This window comes from Eschrichtius robustus, chromosome 12 (assembly GCF_028021215.1).
Source record: "Eschrichtius robustus isolate mEscRob2 chromosome 12, mEscRob2.pri, whole genome shotgun sequence".
In the NCBI taxonomy this organism is placed as follows: domain Eukaryota; kingdom Metazoa; phylum Chordata; class Mammalia; order Artiodactyla; family Eschrichtiidae; genus Eschrichtius; species Eschrichtius robustus.
The window spans coordinates 40,436,005-40,463,783 of record NC_090835.1 but is presented as its reverse complement, the minus strand read 5'-3'; the positions used below and the strand labels follow the sequence as shown (position 1 = coordinate 40,463,783).

Here is a 27,779-nt window from a genome sequence, read left to right as displayed (position 1 = left end):
TCCAGTTGTAAGACTGTAGTGAGCTCTAAGATTACAAATGATTTTTTCATCTGCTGAGCATATTTTATTTATGTACAAGGGCCTTGAAACTGCTAGCATTTGAGGTTTATAAATTACTCCAAGTTTCACACCAAAAGAATTTCCCACCATGAACTGATATCCCCAGCTGTTGGAAGACTGTTGATGGGCTCAAGAAAACTGAAGAAAAAGAAATGAAGCCAGATAAAAGGGAGAAATGGCTCTCACTACGGCAAAGGGAAGGGCTTATCTATGGAGACCCATGATAACTGTCCCTCTCACAGAACAACATGCCAAGTGCACTGCCACTCACAGCTCTCCTTGGCTTCCTTCCAGGGGAGCGACTACTGTGGAGCCATCGCATATACCAGAGTCCAGTAAGGATCGCCCTTTCAACCTTGCTCTTCCCTGCACAAAACACACGGTCCCAAAAGAAGTCGTTTTCAGACTAGTTGAGCTCAGATTTCCTGAAGTATCTCAATGTTCCCTAGTTAGAACAATAGCATAATATGTGAAGAAACCTTCTGCTAAAGCTTCCCTAAACTTTAGACATGAAAAAAATAACAGGAGAGGAATCATTAAGCTGGAAGAGACTTTAGCAGTATATTCACTTTCCCTTCTTCCAAAGAAGATAAGCGTAGCAAAAGGTAACTCATTTATAATTTAAAAACTGTCATCAGACATCATATACAGTAAAGCTCTATGCTGGGTGGTAGGGAGAACACAGGAATAAATCAAACACAGTCTCTGCCTAGAGAATAAAATGCTAGACAGACTTAAAAGACCTAGATTCTAATCCTAAATTAGCCTCTGATTAGTTTATGTCCTCATGATGTGTCTCCATTTTCCAACTAGAAAAGTGCTTAGTTATAGAACTTGGATATTAAAATTTTTAAGATATAATTATTAATCATCGACCTTCATCTTTTTCTTTTTAAGAACCTAAAACTTCTGGAAGGTTCCTCTGAGGCAAGAATGAGGAAAGCATGGGCCTTAGAGTCAGAAAGACTTGGGTTTAAATTCTATTTCTGCCACTTCACTATCAGTGTGACCTTAACATGGAGAGCCTCCATTCCCTCACGTGTAAAATGGAGAGAATCCTTCAAAGTACTGTTGTGTGTGTGTGTGTGTGTGTGTGTACACGACTATCCACCTACCTATCTACAGACAACTAGACACTGAGTATTCACTCAATAGGTGGCAGATGCTATTATTTTTATGGACACCACTAATAATATCTTTACTGTCCAAACACTGAAAACCATGGGTAACACCATCCGACCACAGGAGAGTTAACATGAATGATTCGAAGTGAGGAACAAAAATAAAATTTACCAAGGCCAGGTCTATTACCAGTCATGCATGAAACATCAGAGCCCATATGAATCCATAAGGGGTCACCCTGCCTAGTTCCCTATCACAAATCCAGGCACTCCCCATTCCACTCAGTCCCCTGCCTCAGAGCCCAGGCTTGCCTAAAGCTCTGCATCTGCACATTCGCCTGCCTTCTGAACATCTCTGAATAAGCATTATTAGAAACATACAAGATCTTGGGAATTCCCTGGCGGTCCAGTGGTTAGGACTCCGCATTTTCACTGCCAAGGGCAGGGGTTCAATCCCTAGTCAGGGAACTAAGATCCCACAAGCCGTGAGGCCAAAGAAAAGAGAAGAAACATACAAGATCTGCACAAAGAAAACACTAGCGAGGGACTAAGACATGTAAACCTGAACATGTGATGTTACTGAATATGGCATGTATTACATATTGGACAGAAAAACTCAACATACGCAACAACTCTCCCTAGGGTAATCTATACATTTAACGTGATTTCAAGAACAAGACTGACTGGATTTTCCCCCCGCAAACCTATGAGCCAATTGTCAAGTTTATATGAAATAATAAACAAGCAAGAATAGTCAGGAAAACTCTGAAAAATAGGGTGACATGTGGGGTGAAACCTATTAGATATTAAAATATATTATTAAGCCATACTGTGTTACTTAGAGCATGACAAAGGTGGCATTTCAGAGGGAGACAGAATATACAAATATAGTGAGACAACCAAGTAATCATATCTCACATTTCATAAACAAAGTACACACAAACAAATAAGCAAATTCTAGACTGATCAAAGATTAAAAAAGAGAAAAATTTAAAATATTTTTATAAACTCAGAGCAAGGATGGCCTTTTATAAACTGGATAATAAAGGAAGTCATTTAAGAAGTAAAACACAAAATACATTTATACCAAGTAATAATTTTTTACCTATTAGATCAGCACACCTTAACAAAAAAGAAAAACCACACTAGTAGGAGAAAGTACAGGGGAACAGGTACTGGTCTACGCTCAGGGTGGGAGTATAGTTCTGATGCATCTCTGTGCCCCTATGAGGAACAATTTGGCAACACCTATCAAAAAGATAAACATATATTCTTCAAACCAGAGGTTCTAATCCAGAGCCCCTTTTTATTATACAGATGTATTTGTATAAGTATGTACGTACGTAAGTATGACATTCTGTATATACAAGATTAGTTTATGCACCTTGTTTCTAATAGAGAAAAAAAGGAAAACACCTGAACATCCATCAATAAAGAAGTGGTAAAATACATTAGGGTATCTCCACACAATGAAATACTATACAGCTATTTAAAAAGACTGAGGCCCCTTTCTTTGTACTGATTTGTAAAGAGCTCTAAAATAATTAGGTTTACAAATCAAGGTACACACCAGTATGTATGATATGTCTCACTTTTATAAAATCAGGAAATATGTATATCATTGATTCTTTATGCGTAAATTGTCTGGAAGGACATGTAAGACATTGTTAACACTGGTTGCTTGTGGAGAGGGAAACCTGGATGGGGGTTAACAGAGGGAGGCAGACTTACATTTTACTGCATATCTCGTTCTACCATGTGAATGTATTAACCTATTCAAAAATTAATTTTTGAAAATTTTAATTTTACCTACCAAAATAAAAAAAGTATAGATTGTCCTTAGGAAAAGGGTGTGATAGAATTTAGAGGAGATATTTTCTAATATCTTAGAAATGATATGTCTAAGATACATTACTCCCTCCTCAGCCACTCTACAAGGCTACTCCTAACACATGTCGCTGAGGGTGGCCTGGCCAAGGTAGGAGCCCAAAAGTTCTACAGCACCTGGATTGCTTCCTCAAGAATCAGAATAAATCCTCTTCCTACATTTTGCAGTAATACTGAGCTAAAAGAGATGCCTAAGTTTCAGAAAACTTACATGTTATACTTTAATTACCACTGAAACCAAAGGACTGGTCTAGAACCTAAAACTAATGAACTGGAGAGAGGGCTGGGAATCTTAATGAAAGCTGGAAAGCACTTTACATACAACATCATTTTCTGCCTTGGCAACAGGGTAGCTAATGGAAGATAAAAACGGAAAAGATCAGAATGTCTTATGCAAATAATAGCTTCTAGCATTCTCTACTCACATGACACACGTTCCTTACTGGGTACATATTCATGCATAGCACAAGCTTTACCCAAAACAAGTCCATACCATGCAGAACACCATCTCATGATGAAGCCTCTCCAAAAGCCTAACTGGCTACACCAAGGCCAACCAGTGTTTTTTCATTTCTGGAGTTAGTAGCTGCATCATGCAAGCTGGGAAACAGTGATTAAGAAATAGCATCATTTGTAGGCTGTGAACACCTCAAAGGGCATGATTAGATGTATACTTTTCAGGGGAAAAGAAAAACTTAACATTTCTAAATCTTAAAGGAATCATCATCTTCTCAGTCTCCTCTCAATTACTTCACTGATTAGAGGCAAAAAGGGCAAAATTATGAGGAATCCTATATGGGCAAGTTTTACAGACTTGCCCATGGATATGGACTATGTTTCATGGGCACAGGCTATGCCCAAACTCTAACCCCTGTGAAACTGTGGGCCAATGGCTGCAAGCAACAAACTGGTAAAAGATAGAGCTGCACCACTGAAAGATCATTTCCCACTTCTAGAAACACAAATAAAGTCTGTGCCTAACAATCTGGGTGGAGGCTACCATAAGGGATCCATTTTCATTCAATCCAAAAGCAATTTGGATATTTAGTCCCACCAGCACAAGTTACATACGTATACTGGAAAAAAAAAAAATCCCACACACACAGGTGGACATGAAATGTTTTCTTTCGTCTTGTGAATCCTTATACAAAATAATGATATGATTAAAATTTGGCTGTAAACTTTACACATAGGAGGCACACTTTTTTTTTTTTTTTTTTAAATTTAAGAATATCGTGGATGGTGATAGGCTTTCTGCTAAACAATTTATTGTTTGAAATTCAACTTCCCCTGAAAGTCAAGGTTCAGTGCTGGCTAAAAAGGCATGCAACCAAGTCACCAGCCTCCCAAGCTGGACACAAGGCGTGCCTTCGCTGCAGAAAACACATAATTAGCAGTTACAGGTCTTCATGCCAACAAACCAATGGTTAACAAGAATGATTAGAGTCTGGATGGAACCAAAGCACAAGCTCTTTGCCTTTCTGATGCTGACCAAAAGCCACAAGCACACACATCTCCCCATGGCAGGTTCATACCACTGGACTTGAGTTGCTTGGATCGCTCTCGTTCCTGGACTGTAGATTTTGGTAAAAGTGGAGTGAGTCCTCGGGACTTGGTGGGTCTCATGTAGCCTTTCATGGGTTCTGCCGCTCTGCTTTTATCTTCCTTCTTCCCTTGTCCCAGTGCCTTTGGTTCAGATTTTTCTGTCATTTTCTCAGGTGCCTCCAAGATCTTGTCTTTGGGTTCTGGGAGCTGAAGAGCCTTGGAAGCCATCACTACTAACTCATCTACCACCCTTGAAGGAGTCACTTCAAGTTTGCCATCTAAGACACCTGACTGGAGTTCTGGTGGTGCCAAGGAAACACATGCCATTGCTCTGATTTCAGAATCCAGACTGATTTCTTCCAATTTATCCTTTTTACTTTCTGGAGGCAAAAGAGTCGTATCTACCTCCTTATTCAAACTATCTGGGCCCTGGGAATCTCTATTTTCAGCACGTTGGTCCTCACAGAAACTGGGCTTTTGTGCTTTGTCTCCCATTAGGTCAAGAATTGGAACTGGAGCAGAACCTTCCTCAGACTCTTTCTGTTTGTTTACTGGACATGTTGGAAAATTACTGCTATCTGCACATGCTTCTAGGACTCTGACCTCACCTGCCAGGCTTTGGTCTTCTATGAGCACGCCAGAAAGAAGGTGCCCCCCTGCTGGCTCTGTGGTTTTCTCTACTGAGTGCTTTGATGCACCACTGGGCACTGACTCAGATTCTCCTATCACATGCCCTTCGTCTATCCCTGCTTCGTTTTTCATGGGACCAGCAAGCTCACCTTTATTCTGAAGACAGCTACCTCCATGGTTGTTAACTGTTGCTATGGCTGCTGTCAGAGTTGGGGCAACTCCTCCTGTGCTCGTAGAGGGCATTACAGCACAGGGAGCCTTGGGTCTTTCTTCATCTGGGACTCCATCTTTGCTGCAATTATCTACCTCTAATAATCTGGAAATCTGGGCTGGAGCTGTCCCTTGCCCGCTTTCTGCCAAGGTGTCTGGAAATGAATCACTTTCCTTTACTACTTGAGAAGTAGAAGGGGGCAGTTTTTCACAGGCTGCTGATTCCTGAGCCTCTAGGGGGGCTGTCTTATTCATCAACCCTGGTGGTGTTCTAGGGCAGGTAAATGTAATATTTCTATTTTCATCCACATAGCCCATTCCTTCAATTCTGTGGTCCCCTATGGTTTCCATGGGAACATGTATTTTTGTTGCATCTATCTTATTCTCCAGAATGTGCTTCTCAGGGAAACTATTTTTAATCTTTTTGCTTTTTCCATCATTACTCCTTTTATTTGGTTTGTCAGCAACTGCAGTATGCCCCTTGGCCACATCTGTCTTATTCTCCTCAGACGGTACTGAAGGAACAAATCCTGCCCCCTGGATTTGGTCTTGGCAGCTCACATCTGTCACCTTGGTAGCTGGTTCAGTAACAGCAAAATCCTTGCCTGCATTTGTTTTGATCCTGCCAAGAGCCTCAAGCTTAGAAGAATTAACCTCAACATTTCTACCCTTTTGGCCAACTCCTTCCATTGTGGGTGTATCTGATATATGTGAGAACAAAGGGTCACGATTTACGGGGAAAGTAAGTTCTAATTCTCTGTTTTGATGGGGAGTGCTACCAATATCCCCACCCTTCCCTAGAAAAGGTGGGTTGATGATTTCTTCCTTCCTCTCCATTCTAGCAGGCTGTGTGGAATAACTATTTTTAAACTTTTTGTTTTTGTCTTCACTGCCTCTTTTTGTAGGCTTTTCAGAAAACCAGGGAGCTGCCTCATGATCCATCCAAGGACATTTTTCCTCCTCACTCTGGTTGCCGACACGCATGTCTATGGCTACAGCTCCTCTTTCTGTTCTAGCACCGGAAGTCTGAATCATGCCTGACCCATTTCCCAAAGGAATCAATGCCTGCAAGGTGCCTGCCACCCTCAGGTCAGTCATCTCCTTAGGGTCCCGCATCACCACTGCCTCAGTGAGCTCAGCCACGGTCCCTGGTTGCTCTGAAGAACCCAGCCCCAGCTCCTCACTTTTATCCATTCTTTCCATTTTAGGCGCTGGCTCACTTGGCACAAGAACAGCTCTGCTGTCCTTCTGGCTGTCCGCAAGCAACAGCAGCTCAGACCTTGCTCTCACCTTCCCAGAACTTGCTCTCATCTTCCCAGAACTTCCCTTTCCCTTCCTGATTCTGCCATCACCTGCCATTCTCTTAAATGGTTCATTCCCTAGTCCAGGAACCTGAGCTAACACCGTGTCCTGCGGCTGCTCAGAAGCAAAGATGCTGTTCTCCTGTCTTTCCTTGGGAATACTTTCCTTTTTTAGTTCTTTAACCTCTTCAGCTCCCTCAGAAAACTCTTTCTGTTTGTCATTTTGCAGTTTAGTCATTTTACTTTCATCATTCCCTTCTTTTAGACTACTTACTAATGGATTACCTGTTGTCAAAGTGGGTATGCAATTAGGCAGTTCTTTTGCTGCTTTGGGTTTTGAAACTCCACCCACAGCCTCTTGGTCCAAGTCAGGAGAGCAACCCTCTTTGGGTCTGATCTCCAAAGGAATTTCTACTTTGTGTGAAAAAACTTCTGTCAGGGGTCCTTTCAGATTGAGGGAGCCTACTGTCTGGCTTTTATCCACAGGAGTCTTGAGGTGGGGTGCAGGCTGTGGTCTGCACTCATCTTGCTGCAGCAATTTCTTGTTTTGGCTCTGTGGTGCTGACTTGTTACCTTTCACCTCTGCCTCTACTCTCAGTTTGGGCTGAGAATTTACTGCAGTTTTCGGGGGTTCTTCCAAAGGACACAAAGGAATGCTGAGACCCTCTGAGACAAAGTTCTCAGCTACCAGTTTGGCTGCTCTGGAGTCAATTTCACACCCCTTTTTCAAGTTTTCTCTGGATACCAGTCCACGTTCTGTGCCCACAGTGGTAGGCTGGCTGGGGGGAACACCTGACTTTTCTGGGTCAGTGGCAAAGGGATGACCTTTAGGCTCATCTGCATTGTCATCATCCCAAGGTCCCCCAGCCCGGGGCTGAGAGTATCTCTTTTGCTTTGGTTTCTTCTTTTTTTTCTTCATCATCATTGGTGTTCTTTCTATACCCCAGGACTCCCTGCCAAGATCCCTCTGGGGTTCAAGGAAGTCACCATGAATAGTTTTCCACTGGTTCCCAGGCTCACCACAGGAAGACGAACCAGAAACCCAACCCAACTCAGACAAAGGGCAGGGGCCCAGCCCAGGATCAAGAGTCTTCCGTGGAGAAGAGCCTCCCAGCAGCTCAGGAGGGACCCTGGCAAGCCTGGGTCGGGCGGGCCGGGCGGACCTGCGATCACTGGGTCTGCACGCTTTTTTGGCTTGTGTGGGAGGGGTACCTGTAATACATGAAGTTGGCCAAAATTCCAAACAGAAAACCCCTTGTTATTGTTTCTTTAAAAAAGTGTCCATTTAGTGACTCATTTAAGTAGTCTATTTTCACCAACCCACATACTGATTCATTTAGGAAAACAGTTTTTTTCCAAAACATTTCTCACTCTTAACTGGGATTAGTAAATATTTAACAAAGATCAAAGATCATCATCTTGGGTAAAGACTTTTTTTTACAAAACGTATTTACAAAATATTCGAAACTTAATAAAAGAAATTCAAACAGAGATCTTCTAATCTGTATCATAAGCACCTACTGCCTATAAATCTCCTCTGATACTTATATATATTTGTTATTATTTTTAATAGGTACATAATTCCCAGGATAGTAACAAGATGGTAAGCTCCTCTTTTTGGTGACATTGATTAATTGATTCATTGAAATATGTATGATTTTACAATTCTAAGAGTCTGTCACCAATATTATACTAATTACTTATCAATATTATACCAATTACTTGTGAAACAGACCAGAAGGACAGAATTATACTGCTTTTTAAAAAAAAGAAAAGATACTGAATTAGTATTTTGTCCAGAGAAAAAGTCACATTATTTCAGAACCAGAGCCTCCTACTTTGAAACACAAATGTGCTAGATTTCAATGTTCTGTTGCTAAAGGTACTTCCCAAAAGACAGAGATATATACATAATGCCAAGTATAGGATAATGAATTAAAACAATTAGGATGAGCACCCTTGGAAAAGTTTCAGGAAGTCAATTAGTCCAACCCCCTGCCTCTAAGTCAATGAATGCAGTATGGATCCAAGATCCTGGAAAAAGACACGGTGAGAGCAGGTCTAGGACAACTCTTGTCAAGTTTGATGCAATAAATGACCTCACAGAATATTAAAATACTCAAATAGTGACTTTTGTCCTTATCTTTATCCCTCCAATATCCTCCAAATCCTACCCTTTACTTAATACCTCAGGCCAATTATTGTTTTTCCTGAAAAACTGCTAGGTTTTAGCAACCCACAGCATTTATAACATTTAACTTGGCAATTAATCAGCAGCTATTTGGTGCCATCTCTAATACTATTTAATTCAATTATTATATAAATCTTTGGTTCCAGGGTTCACGCCTGGGAACTTCTCTCACCATCCAGTCTAGAAAAGGACCAGGACCCAGGCCTAAGTATGTGTGTGCCTTAGCGTGGTGTATACACAATAAGGACTTGAGAAATCTTTAATGATATGTTGAGTCACTAAAACAACATTTTAAAAATCATACATTTATTTAGCTCCCACTTGGTGCTAGACAGTGTTCAAAGCAGTAGAGATTCCAAGTGTAGTAAATCTTGGGCCCTGCCCTCAAGTTCACGATCTCACCACAATCACAGAAAAGGAGGCAGAGAATCACTAAGTTGATAATCACGTGCACGTGCTTCTGGCTTACCATCAAAAATGTGTAAAGCTCACTGAAATCTGTTTAAGAAAGAGAGCTGACTTCGTAAACGGTCCTGCTGATCACTACCTTATAACCAGGAACAATGTCTTCCACCATCTCCCCATCTTTCCCAGTTTAAGCGGTTTCAAACAGGCCACTTTGTTTTCCTGACTTACCTGAGGTCTCTGAAGGAAGTTCAGAAGGTTGACTACTGAACAGTTTCTTTTGCTCTAGTTCCTCTGACACAGAATCCTCATCTGTTGGCAAGTTGTGCTTTTGGCCCATGGCTGTGACTGCTTCTAAAGGTAAAAGTAAAAACCACACAGGTTTCAGAGAAGCACCATTTCAGCTGCTTCTACACCTTCCAGAAATTGGAAACGGACACAGTTTTTGAGGAATGAGGGACGCTCCTATGAGGGCAGAAGGGAAATGGAGTGGCAGTTGGAAGGGGGAGGGAAGGGGGAGTTGGGAGGGTTGTTTTTTTTTTTTTAAAAGAAGGGAAAAATAACAAATGTTTTTATGGTGGTGGGAATGATCCAATGTAAAGGGGAAAAAACATGGTGAGAGGCAGGAAAAGAGAATGGCCAGGGCAATGTATGTAAGTAGACAAGAGAAGACGGGATCTAGTGCAAGACAAAGATGCTGCCCCTCATGACTAGGAGGAGGGACTGTTTGCTGATGGCAACAGGAGGGAAGGCAGAGTCTATGGATAAAGATACAAGTAGTTAGGTAGATGAGCGAGTGGAAGTTTGTGAATGTTCTCTTGCTTCAATCATCTGTAAGAAAACCAGGAAGATGAGCAGAGAACAAGGATGGAGAAGGTGTTGGCGGCTGGAGGAGGGTAAAGGTGAGAAAGAACTGTTTAGGGGAGCAGGAATGTGTATAGACTTGCAAAGTACAGTGTGACTGTCTTTATTTTACCTGGCATGACGTTTGTCCCTTACCCTTCTGGAGACTACACCCTTGTAGACAAATACTACCAGTAAGCGTAAACCCATACCTGCTGAAATCATGAGAGGAGGTACAGCTGACTGTCCTTCATCCTGGAGAGATTCTAACTGGGAATCCTCACTTGTTTCTTCCTGTGTCCGTGCAGTTTCCATGTCATTAACAGGAACTGGTGCCACCTCTGCTTCTGAGGATGCTGCAACATCCTTGGCTGGAGCCACACTGTTGGCCAGGGTCACCTCCGTTTCTGGGGGTAGATTCACATTCTTGCCCAGGGCCATCTCTGTTTCTGGAGATGAAACCACATCCTTGCCCAGGGCCACCTCTGTTTCTTGAGGTGGAGCCACGTCCTTGCTCAGGGCCATCTCTACTTCTGGGGGTGGAGCCATGTCCTTGACTGGGGTGACTTCTGTTTCTGGAGGTGCAGCCATGTCCTTGACTAGGGCCACCTCTGTTTCTGGGGGTAGTACCGTATCCCCAGTCAGGGCCACCTCTGTTTCTGAGGACAGGGCTACCTCCTTGGCTGAGGATATTTCTGTGGATGACACAACGTCCTCATCCAGTGGCGCCTCTATTTCTGAAAGTGATGCTACACCCTTGGGTGGGGCCACCTCTCGGTCTGTAGGTGGTACCATGCCCTCAGCTGGAGCCAAATCCATTTTCACAGGTGGTGTCCTCTCTGTTTCTTTGAATAGTAGTATGTCCTTGGCTGGGGTTACCTCTGTTTCTGTGGGCAGTACCATGTCCTTGGCCAAAGACACATCTGTTTCTGCGGGCAATACATCATCCTTAACTGGGATTGCCTCTGTTGCTAGGGGTAGTACCACGTCCTTGACTAAGGCCATATCTGGTTCGATGGATGATTCCATGTCCTTGGCCAGTGCCACATCTGGTTCGGTAGGTGGTTCCGTGTCTTTAGCCAATGCCACCTCTGTTTCTGTGGCTGGCGCCATACCCTTGGCCAGGACCATCTCTGATTCTCGAGATGGTGCCATGTTAGCAGCCTTCAGTCCCATCATCATTTCCAATGTTTTTGTTGGTGCTCTCTCTTCTGCTGATGCCATTTCTACCTCCTCAGCAGGCTCTAAGGGAAATAAATTGGACATATAGGATCCATCACTGTCTGCTCATAGCTCTTCATTCAAAACTTACTTTCTTAGGGCACGAGAGTATCTGACTTTTGTGACCATAACATCCTAAACATAACTAAAAAGCTGTCCACTTAATGCATTTGTGCCTACTCTTCGACAGTCCTAATACTTAGAAGAACAGAATACTGGCAGAACAAAGAGTGGAGGAGGAAAGGCAAAGGAGAGAAAAAAACACAGGTCCAAAAAATCAACACAGGTACACAATTAGTGTCAGAAAGGGAACCTGTGGGACATCAAGAAAACCCCCCAGAGTTCTAAATCTGCCCTGAATTACAGAGGGATTGTCTTTGCCCATTGGCCCTTAAGTGTTGTATTTCAACTACAACTTAATTCCTCCAGCTTTGAAATCAGTAAATTAAATTTAAAAACATCTGTGACAGTTGTGAAAATTTTACCTACCTATACTGCTGCACAAGGCTCAAAAATGTCTGATGCTTTATACTGATTATTGATACTGTAACTATTAAGTGATAAACAGGGATCCTAATAACATACCTGCTGTAGGCTGCAGAGGCTGTGTAATGGCCTCAGGGGAAATGAAGGATTCTGAATGTGGAGGGTTTGGAGCTTCCACAGACCACCCATGAGGAACAAGAGCTGCAGGAGCGAATGTGTCACAGGGAAACACACCTAATATTGAAACACAAATACATTTTTCAGACTCAGTCAACATGGGGGAAAAAAGACATTTGATATTTAAAACCAGCTTTATATATTGCCATAAAGACATAGGCCAAAAGGACCAATGAGAAACAAAGCAAGAAAGTTTTAAAGTAAAAACCGTTGACATTCTCCAGGTTTTGGCTAATTGTTAGGCTGTTGCGCTGCTGACTGACACTGACTGGCCACCTTCTACAATGTTTTACAAAGATTCAAAAACACCAAAGGATAGGGAGGGTGGGAGGGAGACGCAAGAGGGAGGAGATATGGGGATATATGTATTTGTATAGCTGATTCACTTTGTTATAAAGCAGAAACTAACACACCATTGTAAAGCAATTATACTCCAATAAAGATATTTTAAAAATAAATAAATAAAAAAATACCAAAGGACGAGCTCTTGCTCCTACATTACAACCGATAGAACGTAACATACAGTAAGGGACAGTGAATCAATTTCCTCATCTGTACAGTGAGATTAACATACAACCCTTTCCAACATTAGAAGACACTTTTGTGAAAATGCTTTGTAAATTATTAAGAACTAGACAGATGTAAAAGCATTATTATTATGCTGTCCTCTGCCAGACCTAATATCACATGGGATTTAGTATCGCCTGGTCCTTGCCATCAAGATTATTACAATTTAGCTAGAGAGGCAAGATAGACATATATCAAATAAGGTAAACTGTGTAGTATGGACTAAATCCTATAAGAATTTCAAAAGAACCATGAGACCAGCACAGTCACAGAAGGCTTCAGAGGAGAAGCAAGGGCAGGAAGAGAGGAGAGAGTACTCAGTTTCAAGGATGGAGAGCTCACTGAGCAAAGAAAAGAATGAGGATGCCAACAGGACAAGAATGTTTCTGGGACTATGAGATTAGTCTGATTCAAACAGATCTTGTATACCAGAGAGGGAAAATGGGATTAGAACAAACAGTAGAAGAAAGAATCCAGAAAACCAGAGAATTTAGAGAAAAAAAAGGGGGGGGGGTTGCTGTCTTAAGGTCTTAATCATAAAAATGAGACAATGAATACAGAACAGGGAGTCAGGTGATCAGGTATATTCAGAATTAATTTTAAAGGGGAGCAGGAAGTCTGATAGGCGACTATTGAGGTGGTCTAGGTATGAAGTGATAGGGGCTTGCACTGGGGTAAAGCAGAGGGAGCACAAAGGAAGAGAAGAAAGATGCTGTAAAGAAAGAAGTCAATGCAACTAAGTGACTGCCTAGGTAGTGAGCTGAAAAAACAGGAGTCAAAGCCAAAATCAAATCAGGAGACTAGATGGATAGCATCAAAGTCAACTCATTTAACATCCTTCTTGCAAGAGATCATCAGGCCAAAGAAAAGCATAAATGAAACATATTACTACTAGCCAGGGTCTTTACAAATACAAAATTATAAGCATTATTTGAAGTGGGACTTACTGATGATGGGTACTGAAGGAAACCAGAACATGTTACCCCAAAATATGCCTCTTTGACATAAAAATTTTGAGCTGAAGGCAATTAAGCAAACAGCAAATTGAGAAAAAGCTCCTCCCTTTCTGCTTAAAGGCAGGATATAAATTTTCTTTTCACTGGCAAGAGACGCTTATCAGGCCAGAGAGGGCACCAGAGGAATATGCAAACAAACCTGACTCCATTAGTTCCCTCCCATATACTTACCTTCACGAAGTATGACTCTTGGAAGTGTAAAATTGCTTTCCTTTATCCTGTCATTTCTCTACAAATTTAATATTCTTTGTTGAGGATGCTACACAAACTGAATTTCTTTCTTTTTTTAAATAAATTTATTTATTTTGTTTTTTTATTTATATATTTTTGACTGCGTTGGGTCTTTGTTGCTGCACGCGGACTTTCTCTAGCTGCAGCGAGCAGGGGCTACTCTTTGTTGAGGTGCGCTGGCTTCTCACTGCGAAGCATGGGCTCTAGGCACGTGGGCTTCAGTAGTTGTGGCACGCGGGCTCAGTAGTTGTGGCTCGCAGGCTCTAGAGCGCAGGGTCAGTGATTGTGGTGCAAGGGCTTAGCTGCTCCGCGGCATGCGGGATCTTCCCAGACCAGGGCTTGAACCCGTGTCCCCTGCATTGGCAGGCGGATTCTCAACCACTGTGCCACCAGAGAAGTCCCAAACTGAATTTCTAAGCTACACCTTTGAGTTACTTTCCTCCCATGTGATGTATGTTGCATGCGTTAATAAACTATTTGTTTTTTTCTTATTAACCTGTCTATAGAGTCTCAACTGAACACCAAAGATGGGTAGAAGTAAAGTTTTGCCTGCCCTACAGTACCTTGGCCACATTCATGTTAAGTTATACAAAACCAGGAATGAGGCAACTACTAATTGATAACTAAGATCTGTTTAACATTTAGTTTACCATGTACCAGAAACTATGTGAAGTACTTTTACATAAATTTTATTTAATCAACACCACATCTTTAAGGTAAGAACAAGTGGTGGCCCCATTTTATAAAGAAACCAAAGTTTAGGGAGGACATAACTTGCATAAGGCCATGAGCTAATAAAAACGTGGAGACAGAACCTGGCCCTAGGATATAGGATTCAAGATCCCATGAGAGGAGGTGAGCTGACCCTGAGCAGCCCAACTGTGAATTCTCTGTGACTAATCTAGAAGGAGCCTTGTCAGAGCCAGAGCCCCTAAACATGACTTTGCCTAGCGATTCACTTCAAAGGTGATGGGTGAAAGGCCAAATTAATTGATGGAGTTAAGAAATAAATCCAGCTGGAGAAGTCATACCATAACTGTCTTTCAGGGGATCATTTTGTTCTTCAGATGCTGAAGCACTGGTTGTTCCACTGGGGAGAAAGAGCAAATCTTCCAGGCTGTCATCATGGTGCATCTTAAAGGGATCTGGAATAAAGAAGGAATTTAAAACTCATTCCCAGTGAACACAACTAGAAAGATTACCATTCCTTATTATCCTCTGATGAATACTGACCAGCTACATGTGTGTCGTCAACAGTGAGTTAAATATGTTGAGATAATATGTGACTGAATGTGGTAGGGAATCAAATATTCACTAATTCATTTGTGACAAGTTAAAAATACATAATCTCATATTCTCTAAGATTTAATTATCTAAATCAGACAGCCAACAAATACATAAAACTAAAACTACAACTAATGCTCGAGTCTATAATATATTAGGAGATGAGAGTACAAATATAATTAAACTTTCAATATGTATTTACAGAGCAGACATTCATTTTAGGTTATTAAAAAAGAAAACAAAACACAGAACAAGTAAAAGAGACATTTTCACCTCCTGTGGAGAGCATGAAGAAAACTGCATTTCAAAAGCTGTCTGAAAAAAAAAAAAAAAAAAAGCTGTCTGAATGAGACAAGGTGAACTGCTGGCACCTGGAAAGAACGAACTCTAGACTCAGGAGTTGGCATGAGTAAAGGCACTGAAAACATCAGGTAAACTCTGTACCTTCTTACATGAAAAAAGAGCAAAGCCATTCAGGCCAAGCAAGAATTCTGCTCTCTAAGGAGGCCATCTCGAAATGCAACACACATCTGAATTAGCCTGAAAGCTTATAAAAACAGACTGCTGGGCCCTAAGAATCTGCATTTCTAACTAGTTTCTCAGGGAATGCTAATTCCCTTCAGGCACTTCCATTGTCAGAGGCAGCTGCACTGAAGTCCAGGCTTTAAGTGAATGTTCATTCCTGTGGCTCTGAGGCAGCTGCCCCTCCCTCTTCTAGTAAGGGATTTCAGGCTTAGGGGAGAGCGCGGCACTGCAGAATATGAACGAGCAGAAAGGAAACTGAGAAATTGCTGTGGCTGGAGGAGGCCCCAGTGCTGCTGCTTCAGAACAGCAGAGGAGCTAGAATCTAGACAGATTAGAAAGCTTCATTCTCCCCAGTCTTAACTTGGTTTGGGGTACCTGATGCTTGCTCTGCCTCTCACACTTCCGCTGAAGGAAAACAGAACACTTAAACCAGCAACGAGAATAACTGTTGTATGGTTCACACATTAGGAGGGGAAGAATGCTAAATCACATGTAAAAATCAAAGATTTCTACAAAGTTCTGTCATTTATTCATTACTATTTTACTGGGTGCGTATGATATGGCAGACCCTGTGTGCTCTAAAAACCCAAAGATGTATAAGATCAGGGTTGAAAACATTTAGGAGATGGATATACCTTAGTTCAAGTCAAGGAAGGTCTTCACTTGACAAATATTTAAGCTGAGCACTAAAGAACTGAGTGGCTGCGGGATGGAGGAAGACCTTTTCTTTCTCTACCTACATTCCCTCTCTTAGTGATCTCATCCAGTCTCACAGTTTAAAATTCCATCTATAAGATGATGACACTCGAATTTGTATCTCCAGTCACCTCGACCTCTCCCTTTATTTCCTGACTTTTGTATCAAACTGCCAACACTTAATGTATAAAATAAAGCCCAAATGTAACCTGTTTCCCAAATCACTCCTCCTACAGTCTTCCCATCTCTGATGGCATTCTATCTTTTGGGTCCAAAACCCTGGAGTCATCCTTGATTTCTCTCTTTCATACACCACATCCAAGTCGTCAGGAAATCCAGCTGACTTGACCTTCAAAATGTCCCCCAGGGGGCTTCCCTGGTGGCGCAGTGGATAAGAATCTGCCTACCAATGCAGGGGACACAGGTTCAAGCCCTGGCCCAGGAAGATCCTACATGCCGCGGAGCAACTAAGCCCATGCGCCACAACTGCTGAGCCTGCGCTCTAGAGCCCGCGAGCCACAACTACTGAGCCCGCATGCCACAACTACTGAAGCCTGAGCTCCGCAACAAGAGAAGCCACCGCAATGAGAAGCCCGCACACCGCAACAAAGAGTAGCCCCCGCTTGCCGCAACTAGAGAAAGCCCGTGTGCGGCAACGAAGACACAACACAGCCAAAAAATAAATAAATAAAATGAAAAAAAAAATGTCCCCCAGAATCTATTTCTTCCCCACCTCCACTACAGTTTCTCACAAGGCTGCAGTGAAGGCACTGCCCAGGGCTTTGATCATTTGGAGACTTGACTGGGGCTGGAGAACCTGCCTACATGATGATGGCTTACTCACATGGCTGTTAACTGGAGGCTTCTGTTCCTCCCCACGTGTGCCTCTCCACAGCAGCAGCTATCGCCAGGGTGAGTAAACCCAGTGTGACCAAGACAGAAACTGTAGTGTCTTTTGTAATCTAATCTTAGAAATGGCATACCATTATTTCTGCCATCTATTCTATTGGTCACATAGCCCAAGCATGGTACAATGTGGAAGGTGACTACACAAGGGTGTGAATACTAGGAGGTGGGGATCACTGGAGCCATCGCCCTGAATTAGTAATTAAAAACTACTCACAAAAAAACGCCCTGGCTGAGACGGCTTCCCTGATGAAATCTACCAAACATTTAAAGAAGAATGAAAATCAATTCTTCACAAACACTTTCAAAAATATTAAAGAGAGGAGGATACTTCCCAACTCATTGTATGAGACTAATATAAAACTAGACAAAGACATCTCAAGAAAAGAAAACTACTGACCAGTATCTTTTCTGAATATGGATGCAAAAATCCTCAACAAATGTTTACATATGTGCCAGCATATAAAACTCATTATATACCATGACCAAATGGGATCCATCTCAGGAATGCAACATTGGTTTAACATCCAAAAATCAATTAATGGAATACATACATAACAACAGAATTAAAAAAATAAAACCACATGATCATCAATAGATGCAGAAAAATCACTTGGCAAAATCCAACACCCTTTCACGATAAATCAAACACTCAACAAATTAGGAATAGAAGGCATTTTCCTTAATCTGATAAATGACATCAACAAAAACCGCACAGCTAAGACCATGCTTAATGGTAAAAGACTGGATGCTTTTCCCTAACTAAGACCAGGAACAAACAAGGAAGTCTGCTCTTCCACTTCTATTTAACATTGTACTGAAGGTTCTAGTCAGGACAATTAAGCAAGGAAAAGAAATAAAAGGCAGCCTGATTAGAAAGGAAGAAGTAAAACTTTATTGTAGAGGACATGATCTTATATGCAGAAAATCCTATGGAATCAGCTAAAAAGCTATTAGAACTAATGAGTTCAGCAAGGTTGGAAGATACAAGATCAATACACAAAAACCAATTCAGATTCAGAACAATCTGAAAATGAAATTAAGAAAACAATTCCATTCATAAGAATAAAGAAGAATAAAATATTAGGAATAAATTTTACAAAAGGGAGTATAAAACTTACACTCTGAAAACTACAAAAATATTGCTGAAAGAAGATATAAACACATGGAAAAACATTCTAAGTTTAAGGATTGGAAGACTTAATATTGTTGAGATGGCAAAACTCCCCAAATTGATCTACAGATTTAACACAATTCCTATCAAAAATCCCAGCTGATTTCTTTTTTTTTTAATTAATTAATTAATTAATTAATTTTTGGCTGCGTTGGGTCTTCATTGCTGCATGCGGGTTTTCTCTAGTTGCGGCGAGCAGGGTCTACTGTTTGCAGCGGTGAGCAGGCTTCTCATTGCGGTGGCTTCTCTTTTGCAGAACACAGGTTCTAGGTGTGTGGGCTTCAGGAGTTGTGGCACGAGGGCTCAGCAGTTGTGGCTCGCGGGCTCTAGAGCGCAGGCTCAGTAGTTGTGGTGCACAGGCTTAGTAGTTCCATGGCATGTGGGATCTTCCCAGACCAGGGATCGAACCCATGTCCCCTGAATTGGCAGACAGATTCTTAACCACTGCGCCACAGGGAAGTCCCCCAGCTGATTTCTTTATAGAAATTCACAGGCTGACTCTAAAATTAATATGGAATTGCAAAGGATACAAAATAGCCAAAACAATCACCAAAAAGAAGACCAAAGTAGGTAGACTCATACTACCGAATTGCAAAACTTACCACAAAGGAACAGGAACTATGACAGTGTAGTACTGGCATAAGGACAGACATACAGAACAATGGAACAGAACTAAGAGCTGAGAAACAAAACTGTATATCTATGGTCAACAAATTTTCAACAAGGGTGCCAAGACAATTCAATGGGGAAAGAATAGACTTTTCAAAAAATGGAGCTGGGACAACTGGATATCCACATGAAGAACAATGAATCTGGACCCCTACACCTTTCACCATACACAAAAATTAACCCACAGTGGATCAAAGACCTCAATATAAGAGCTAAAACTATATAAAATTTTTAGAAGAAAACATAAGGATAAATCTTCAGGACCTCAGATTTGGCGATGGATTCTTAGATATGACACCAAAGCTTGAGCAACAAAAGAAAAACTAGATAAACTGGACATCATCAAAATTAAAAACGGCTTCCCTGCTGGCACAGTGGTTGAGAATCCGCCTGCCGATGCAGGGGATACGGGTTCGAGCCCTGGTCTGGGAGGATCCCACGTCCCGCGGAGCAGCTGAGCCTGTGCGCCACAACTACTGAGCCCACATGCCACAGCTACTGAGGCCCGCGCGCCTGGAGCCTGTGCTCCACAACGGAAGAAGCCACTGCAATGAGAGGCCTGCGCACCGCAGCCAGGAGCGGCCCCCACTCGCTGCAGCTGGAGAAGGCCCATGCGCAACAACAAAGACCCAACGCAGCCAAAAATAAATAAATTTAATTAATTAATTATTAAAAACTTTTGTGCTCCAAGGACACTACCAAGAAAATCAGAAGACAACCCACAAAATGGGAGAAAATATTTGCAAATCATAAATCTGATAAGCGTCTAGTATGTGGAATATATAAAGAATTCTTACAGCACAACAAAAAGATCAACCAATTAGAAAATGGTCAAAGGATCTGAATACACATTTCTCCAAGGAAGATATACAAATAGCCAATAAGCACATGAAAAGATAAAAAGATAATCAACATCATCAGCCATTAGGAAAAGGCAAATCAAAATCACCACAAGATACCATTTCACACCCATTAGGTTAGCTATAATTGTTTAAAAAGGGAAAACAAGTGTTGTCAAGGATGTAGTGATTACAAACCTCATAGGTTACTGGTGGGAATATAAAATGTTGCAGTTGCTTTGGAAAACAGCTTGGCAATTCCTCAAATGATTAAACAGTTACCATATGATCAGCAATTCCAATCCAGGTTACATTCCTTCATCTACACAAAATCTTGCACACGAATGCTTTAGAAAGCATTATTTACAATAGTTTGAAAAAAAAAAGGGGGGACTAACCCAAATGTCCGTCGACTGATGAATAAACAAAATGCAGTGTATCCATACAAAATATTACATGCCCATTTAAAGAACGAAGCTCTAATCCATGCCAAAAAATGCATGTACCTTGTAAACACTGGGCCAAATGAAAAAAGCCAGTCACAAAAGACCACATATTAACATGATGATTCCATTTATACGAAATGTCCTGAATAGGTAAATTTATAGAGACAGAAAGTAGATTTAGTGGTTGCTTAGGACTGGGGTGGATAAGGAGATGGGGGTGAAATCTAAGGAGTACTGAGTTTCTTTATGAGGTGACAAAAAATATTCTAAAATGGACTCTGGTGATGGCTGTACATATATGTAAATATACTAAAATCCACTCAATTGTACATTTTAAATGGGTGAATTGTATGGTATGTGAATTACATCTCATTAAAGCTTTCTTTAAAAATTACGTACATCTGGGACAGCCAATGACTGGAGAATGGTACAGAACATCAAGTACTAGATCATCTGGAACCAGTTATGGGCACCTTATAAGTTAGATAGCAAAAAAGAAACCATATATAAGTGGAAACAAATAACATGAGCTCTCAACCTGATTAACTCTGACATGGAGGTATCGACTACTGCTTTGAGGTGCTTCTGCAGTCCATCCCTCCCACTACTTCCAGCTCTAGGCAACTACAAATAGGCTTTTTTTGTCTCTATAAATTAGTTTGAATTTTATACAAATTGGGTAAAAGTTATAGTTTTCTTTTTTTTTTGTCAAATGAGGATAATATATACTTGGCAGAGTTAGGTAAGAAACACAGATAATATGTATATTGAGGCTCTAGTACTGTGCCTGGCACAAAATAGGCATTTGACAAATGGTGCTATTAGTACTATAATAATTCCTTTTGGAAGAATTAAGGTTCTAAGGTACTATTGATCATTTAGTCCTCAATGAATATGAATTTCAGCTTATTTACTCAAAACAGGTTTTGAAGGGGAGAAAAGAAAGGGGCACCTGCCTCAGAAGAAGGGATAAATAGAGAGGAGAAAGGGTCAACTAAATGTTCAGGGGAAATAATTATACCTTGGTTGTGCTTTACAAGCTATATTTAGGCTGAAATGTTTTATCTGAGTGGTGATTGTGGCTTTTCCATGTTTATGTCATAGTTCACATTCAGCAGTCACAAGCAAGCCTTGCACTTACCAGTCTGGATAGGATTCACCACTTGCTCGGGTTCAAAGCAAAAGTTTGTATTTTCTGGCCAGTTCTGGCTGTTCTGATATCCCTGGTAGGCCATTTTCTCTTCAAGGAATTCAGCTGGAGACCCTTCAAATAGAAACAGGAAACAAAAGTTATAAGGTACCACTGTTGACATCTGATTATTTTTGGCTTTTGTAAATAATGCTGCTATGAACATTCAAGTACAGGTTTTTGTGTGGACATACGTTTTCAATTCTATTGGGTATATATGCTCAGCAGTTGAACTGCTAGGTGATACAGCAATTCTATGTTTAACATTTTGAGGATCTGCCAAACTTTTCCATAAATGTATATAAATGGCTGCACCAGTTTATAATCTCACCAGTAATGTCTGAGGGCTTCAATTTCTCCACATCTTCACCAACACCTGCTATTATCTTTTTTTATTTTAGCCATTCTAGATATGGGTGTGATGTGGTATCTCATCATGGTCTTGATTTGCATTTCCCTGATGACTAATGATGTTATGTATTATTTCATGTGCTTATCTAAGGTCACTTTTATGTTTTTTTTCCCCCAAAGAAAGGTTTATTCAAATAATTTACCCAATTTTAAATTAAGCCACTTGGGTTTTTTTATTACTGAAATGTAAGATTCACTTTCTTGATGATGTCCTTGGAACACAAAAGTTTTTAATTTCAATGAAGTCCAGTTTATCTACTTTTTTGGTCATCTGTGCTTTCGGTGTCATATCTAAGAAACCACTGACTAATCTAAGGTTACAAAGATTTATGCCCATGTTTTCTTGTAAGAGTCTTATAGTTTTACCTCTTACATATACGTATATGATCCATTTTGGGTTAATTTTTTATATGGTGTTAGGTAGGGGGCTTAACTTCACTCCTTTGCATACAGCTATCCATTTTTCCCAGCACCCTTTCTTGAAAAGACTGTGCTTCCCCCATTAATTTATCTTGGCACCCTTGCTGAAAAATGTAAGAGTTTACATCTAGACTTTGACAGTTTCTTAAAATGTTAAACTTAGACTTATCACACGACCCAGCAATTCCACTCCTAGGTGTCTACCCGAGAGAAATGAAAACAAATATCTATACAAAGACTAATATATGAATGTTCACAGCCATGTTATTCATAATAGCTAAAGACTGGAAACAAACCCAAAATTCATCAACTGATGAATGGATAAACAAAATATGGTACATATACTGGAATATTATTCAGCTGTAAACGGGAATGAAATACTGATAAACACCTCAACATGGATGGATGAACTTTACAAGCATTAAGCTAAGTAAGAAAAGCACGACATGAAAGACTATATGCTGTTTGATTCTGTTTATATGAGTTTTCTAGAAAAGATAACTATAAAGATAAGAAGCAAATCAGTGGTTGCCTAGACTGTAAATAGAGATGGGGATTGAGTGTAAATGGACTCAAGATAACTTTAAGGGTGGTAAAAAATATTTTTGAAAAATGGATTGTGGTGATGAATGCACAACTCTATAAATTTACAATGGGTGAATTTTATAGTATGTAAATTATATCTCAATAAAGTGGTTAAAAAAAAAAATCTAGGACTCCCAGGTATGTGCCTTTAGCGTATACTTCCCTTGTTGGGGGTTATGAATTTTTGTGGAGAAGGGTATGGAAGTGAGTGAGCAAAGAAGTTTTGAAAGGCTGAATAGCTACAGTACAAACACGGCTGAAGTTTCCCTACTGCCCTGTTTCTGGAAGAAAGACTAGGACTTTAAAAAGATGTACCTGGGAGAAGGAGAAGGCTCAGCCACAGGGTACTTCAAAAAAATCCACATACCTGCTGCTAATCTCAAGACAAACTTCGAGGGTAAGTGGCAGAACTGTCCCTCCTTTATTACTAGCTAACTCATCAGGTTGCCTTGAAGTGCAAATTTTCCCCTTCAAGACTGTCCTTTATTTTCATGTTTCACAGAATCACCTAAATCTGATTTCAACTACATGAAGCGTTTGAGGAAAGAGGAGGAAGAGGAATGAAACAAAAAAATTTATCCTAGATTACATTCCCTGAAATGTTCCTTCAGGAACACATCCCAAGAGAATGTTAGATATCTGAGGCTATTTTTTTTTTCTATAAACATTTTTACTTAAGCATAATAAATCTGTGGACTTTAAGTTATCTTCCATGCCTGCGAGAATGGAAGGGGGATAATATACTGTATTTTTACTTAAGATATTTCAATTATAATTTTATAATTAAAACTCTTCTTATGTAAGTGAAATGCCTAATCTCAAAGAAACTTATCTGCTGAAGGTAGACTGTACATGACAAAGCCTCCCAAGTTCTACCTGTCAAAGAGAGCCTCTAGCAGTTGTTCTTCTCTGAAGGTTCCAGGCCTCCGGACCTGCACACAACTAAGAAACTTCTGCTATAAGTTATAAGAGAAGGAAGCAAATCAATTCTTCAGGAGAGACTTTTTCTAAAATTTAGGCAGTATCTGTCATGAATATCTTTTTAAGATGGAAACTGATCATCATAATCATCTTTCATCAATAACAGTTTACAATGGATGTAGAGGATGTTCCACACATAGCTATTCCCTAGGTCAACTATCAATAAATGACAAAGGTACAGAAGTAAATACACCATTAGTTATGGTACAACCTGGGGACAGGGAGAAGAGAAAAACTCAGCAATACAGCTCAGCTATGGCATCTAGTACCAGAAGGGACTTAAAACATCCTGCAATGTGGCCCTGGCAAACTCATGTCTAAGACCTCCAGAGGTTGAAATGCAACCTCTCCATCCCCTCAAAACACTCCCTCCCTCCCCATTTTGGTCTCTCCCCAGGATTCTTTCTCTTTTCTGTCCCTCCTTTGGCTTTAAGAGAGCCAACTTTAAATGGCATTTCAACACAAGGAAGTTCTCCAGAGCTGACTATAGTCCAACTGGGTTAACTGTGTGATTTAATATTCTGTAGTAGCTTATATGTACTCATCATTATTTCAGCAGATATATAGGGCCAGTTTGATAACTGCCACATTCTGATTTTTAGATGGTGCTGGAGAAAAAGTCTCAAGGCTGACGGAAACAAAAGACGTAAAATCCTCAGGAGAGCAATAAGACAGCAAGAACGAATCAACTGGTGATTATGCAGCTCCGAATTAACAGCACCAAGAAATATGAAATATTAAAGAAAAAAACAGAGATTGAGGTTCTCCACTTCAGTTTTCCCCAGGCAAACTTCCCACCTTTTCAATACTTTCTGATCTCTTTCCCTATCTTCTGTACACTGCTGGTGTACATGATTTGGGTTATTTACAGGGAGTCCAAAAAAAGAAATAGAAAAACAAGAAGCACCAATAAGAATTATTTTACTCTGAATTATTAATTGACAGATAGATTTCTTATAAACAGTATTAGTGGTCATAATTTGCATATTACTAACAAAAAAAACAAATCTGTGACTGCTTCTATTTCATGTCCTTGGCTCTTTCCTTATCCGTCCCCCCTCCCCTGCCCCAGCGGCAACCTTAGAATTTTAGAGAAGAAGGCACCTAGGAGATCACCTAGTCCAAGCCCCTGAAGTTTAAACCATATCTCATTCAATTATCTATTTAAGCACCTGTTATGTGCCAGTCACTGTTCTAGGTATTAGTGATACAGCAGCAAACCAAACGGTGAAAGGTCTTGCTCTCACGGACACTGATCACTATCATCACCATTACACTGTACTTGGGCACGACAAAAACTGAGCAGCAAGTATTAGTCTAGCTGAGGGTTTAAGATATACCCAACAATGTAAATCTCTGCAAGCCTCAGTTTTCACATCTGGTACCTGCCTTACTTACTTCATAAGGCTGAGGGAGGATATGTGAAAGTGCTTAGAAAACTATGAAGAACATGATAGTCCCACAACTATAATGGGTCATATAGGATAAGTGTCTACAATAACACGTACTAAGTGTTGCTACCGGAGTTTAAAGGTCACATAATATGGTCATGGGATGATCTGGAATATTTTCCACAGGAGATTAGAATTTAACTGGACCTGGAAGGATAGTTAGGAGGATATAATTAAATGGAGCTGGGAGACTGAGAAAGAGACAAAGTGGAGAAGATATCCAGCAGAGGAAAATATGAGTTTAGACCACAGGCAAGAATGGGAAAGTAAGGAGCACACCAATTTGGCTGTAACACACTTACTGGGGGCAGCAGTTCTCCGTAGAGGGCAGCTAGAGAATAGCTAGGGTGTCAAAGGCCAAACAGGGTGGCATCCAAGAGTTGTCTGCCTGTATCCCATCTAAAGGGAACCACCCCAGTCCCTTCCAGGTGATCCTGGTATGGCTGCCCATCGTGGTACTTTGCTTTCCTGGCCAAACGAGTATACTTGTGATTCAAGCAGACCCAAAGTCCTTTGGGGAAATCTGATATACAGACATTTTGGATCTTGAGCCATAAGGCTACACTACACCTGGGCTGCCAGTAATCATTCTTCCCACCTTGAAAGAGTCTGCCTGAGAATGAAGCCAAAGAGGGGGCAGGGATGACAGAGGGAGAGAAGGAAGAATGGAAAAGAGGGAGGAAGAGTGGGAGAGAGGAGAAAATGGAGGAGTAAGGGAGAAAGAGAGGTAGAGGAAGAGAGAAAAAGGGGGGAGGTGAGGAAAGCAAGATAGAAGAAAGAGACTTTTGAGCCAAATATGTTATTATAAAAGCTTTACATGTTTTAAAAAAAAAACAACTAGCTGTAGGCAGCCAACAAAGATGTAAATGCAATGCCCAGTTCCTTTAATTGAGAAAAAGTCTAAAAAGTAAGAAATACATATTTTGCCTAGAGCTGTCTAAAGGTTTCTTCACATGCTAGAAATCTAAATCAGAAAGAAATATGATATTAAAGAAAGAAAACTGGACTGCAAATCAGGAGATCTAGATTCCAGTCCTGGCTCTGTCACTTAACTTTGGGTGTGACCTTGAGACTTTTAGAACCACAAACCATTCATCTATATAGTAAAACACCAAACCAAACCAAAACAAATCCACAAAAAAAACATGAAACACAATAGGGTTGTGCTAAATAATTTTTAAAATGCATTTTAATTCTAAAATTAAATTTTAAGACCTTTGATTTATCTATTCATTTTTATATCCCCCCAAAACCTGGCAAGATATAATTTGTGCATAAGTACTCAGCAGGAAGTACTGGTCATTTGCTTAAGCCAGAAAAATTACAATGAATCAAAGAACAAACCACAGTGTCATTGGGAAGGTTCACAAGCATATGGAGGAGGGAAGAAGAAAAAGTGGTAAAAACTTGGATAAATAAAGGGGAAGGGGGGGAAGGGATAAATTAGGAGGTTGGGATTAACATATACACACTACTGTATAGCACAGGAAGCTATACTTAGTATTTGGTAATAAACTATAAGGGAAAAGAATCTGAAAAAGAATATATATCCGTGTGTGTGTGTGTGTGTATATATATACACACACACACACACACACACACACATATACACATATGTATAAACTGAATCACTGTGCTATACACTGGAAACTAACACAACACTGTAAATCAATTATACTTCAATTAAAAAAAAAAAAAAGAAGATTCTCTGTTGGTTTGATTTCTCCCAAGTCCCTGGTGTTTTAATAGAATATATGCTTAATAATTCTCTTTGGAAAAAAAAACTTGGATAAATAAACAGTTCTTAAAATTAGTAAAAACAGGGACTTCCCTGGTGGTGCAGTGGATAAGAATCCGCATGCCAACGCAGGGGACACGGGTTCAATCCCTGGTCCGAGAAGATCCCACATGCCGCGGAGCAACTAAGCCCATGGGCCACAGCTACTGAGCCTGAGCTCTACAGCCTGTGAGCCACAACTACTGAGCCCACGTGCCACAACTACTGAAGCCCGCGTGCCTAGAGCTCATGCTCCGCAACGAGAGAAGCCAACGCAATGAGAAGCCCGCTACAATTAAGAGTAGCCCTCGCTCACCGCAACTAGAGAAAGTCTGCGCGCAGCAGTGAAGACCCAACGCAGCCATAAATAAATTTAAAAAATATTTATTTAAAAAACTTTTTAAAAATTAGTAAAAATATTTTTAAAACAGAAAGATTTCATAGGATTAATTTATCTCAGTTCTAAAATAAACTTTAAAAGGCTGTGATTCTCCTTACATTTCTTACCCTTTTGGAAAAAAGTAGTTTTTAATCA

General features: G+C 40.5%; 1 protein-coding gene across 10 annotated transcripts in view; it reads right to left on the bottom strand.

Annotated features, from left to right (window-relative positions):
* The window catches only part of MAP4 (microtubule associated protein 4), a 168,915-nt gene that overhangs the window by 36,819 nt on the left and 104,317 nt on the right, over nucleotides 1–27,779 (bottom strand). For 8 of the 10 annotated variants that reach the window (XM_068559032.1, XM_068559035.1, XM_068559029.1 and 5 more), the window contains 5 exons: nucleotides 21,572–21,694; nucleotides 14,923–15,036; nucleotides 12,000–12,134; nucleotides 10,406–11,437; nucleotides 9,582–9,704 (listed from right to left, as the gene is read on the bottom strand). In XM_068559032.1, coding sequence (XP_068415133.1) covers nucleotides 9,582–9,704; nucleotides 10,406–11,437; nucleotides 12,000–12,134; nucleotides 14,923–15,036; nucleotides 21,572–21,694 — 1,527 coding nt within the window. Of the gene's footprint in view, nucleotides 1–147; nucleotides 199–4,603; nucleotides 7,967–8,070; nucleotides 8,082–8,602; nucleotides 8,610–9,581; nucleotides 9,705–10,405; nucleotides 11,438–11,999; nucleotides 12,135–14,922; nucleotides 15,037–21,571; nucleotides 21,695–27,779 lie in introns of all 10 variants that reach the window. The other 2 variants (XM_068559036.1, XM_068559030.1) reach the window with 2 other exon arrangements.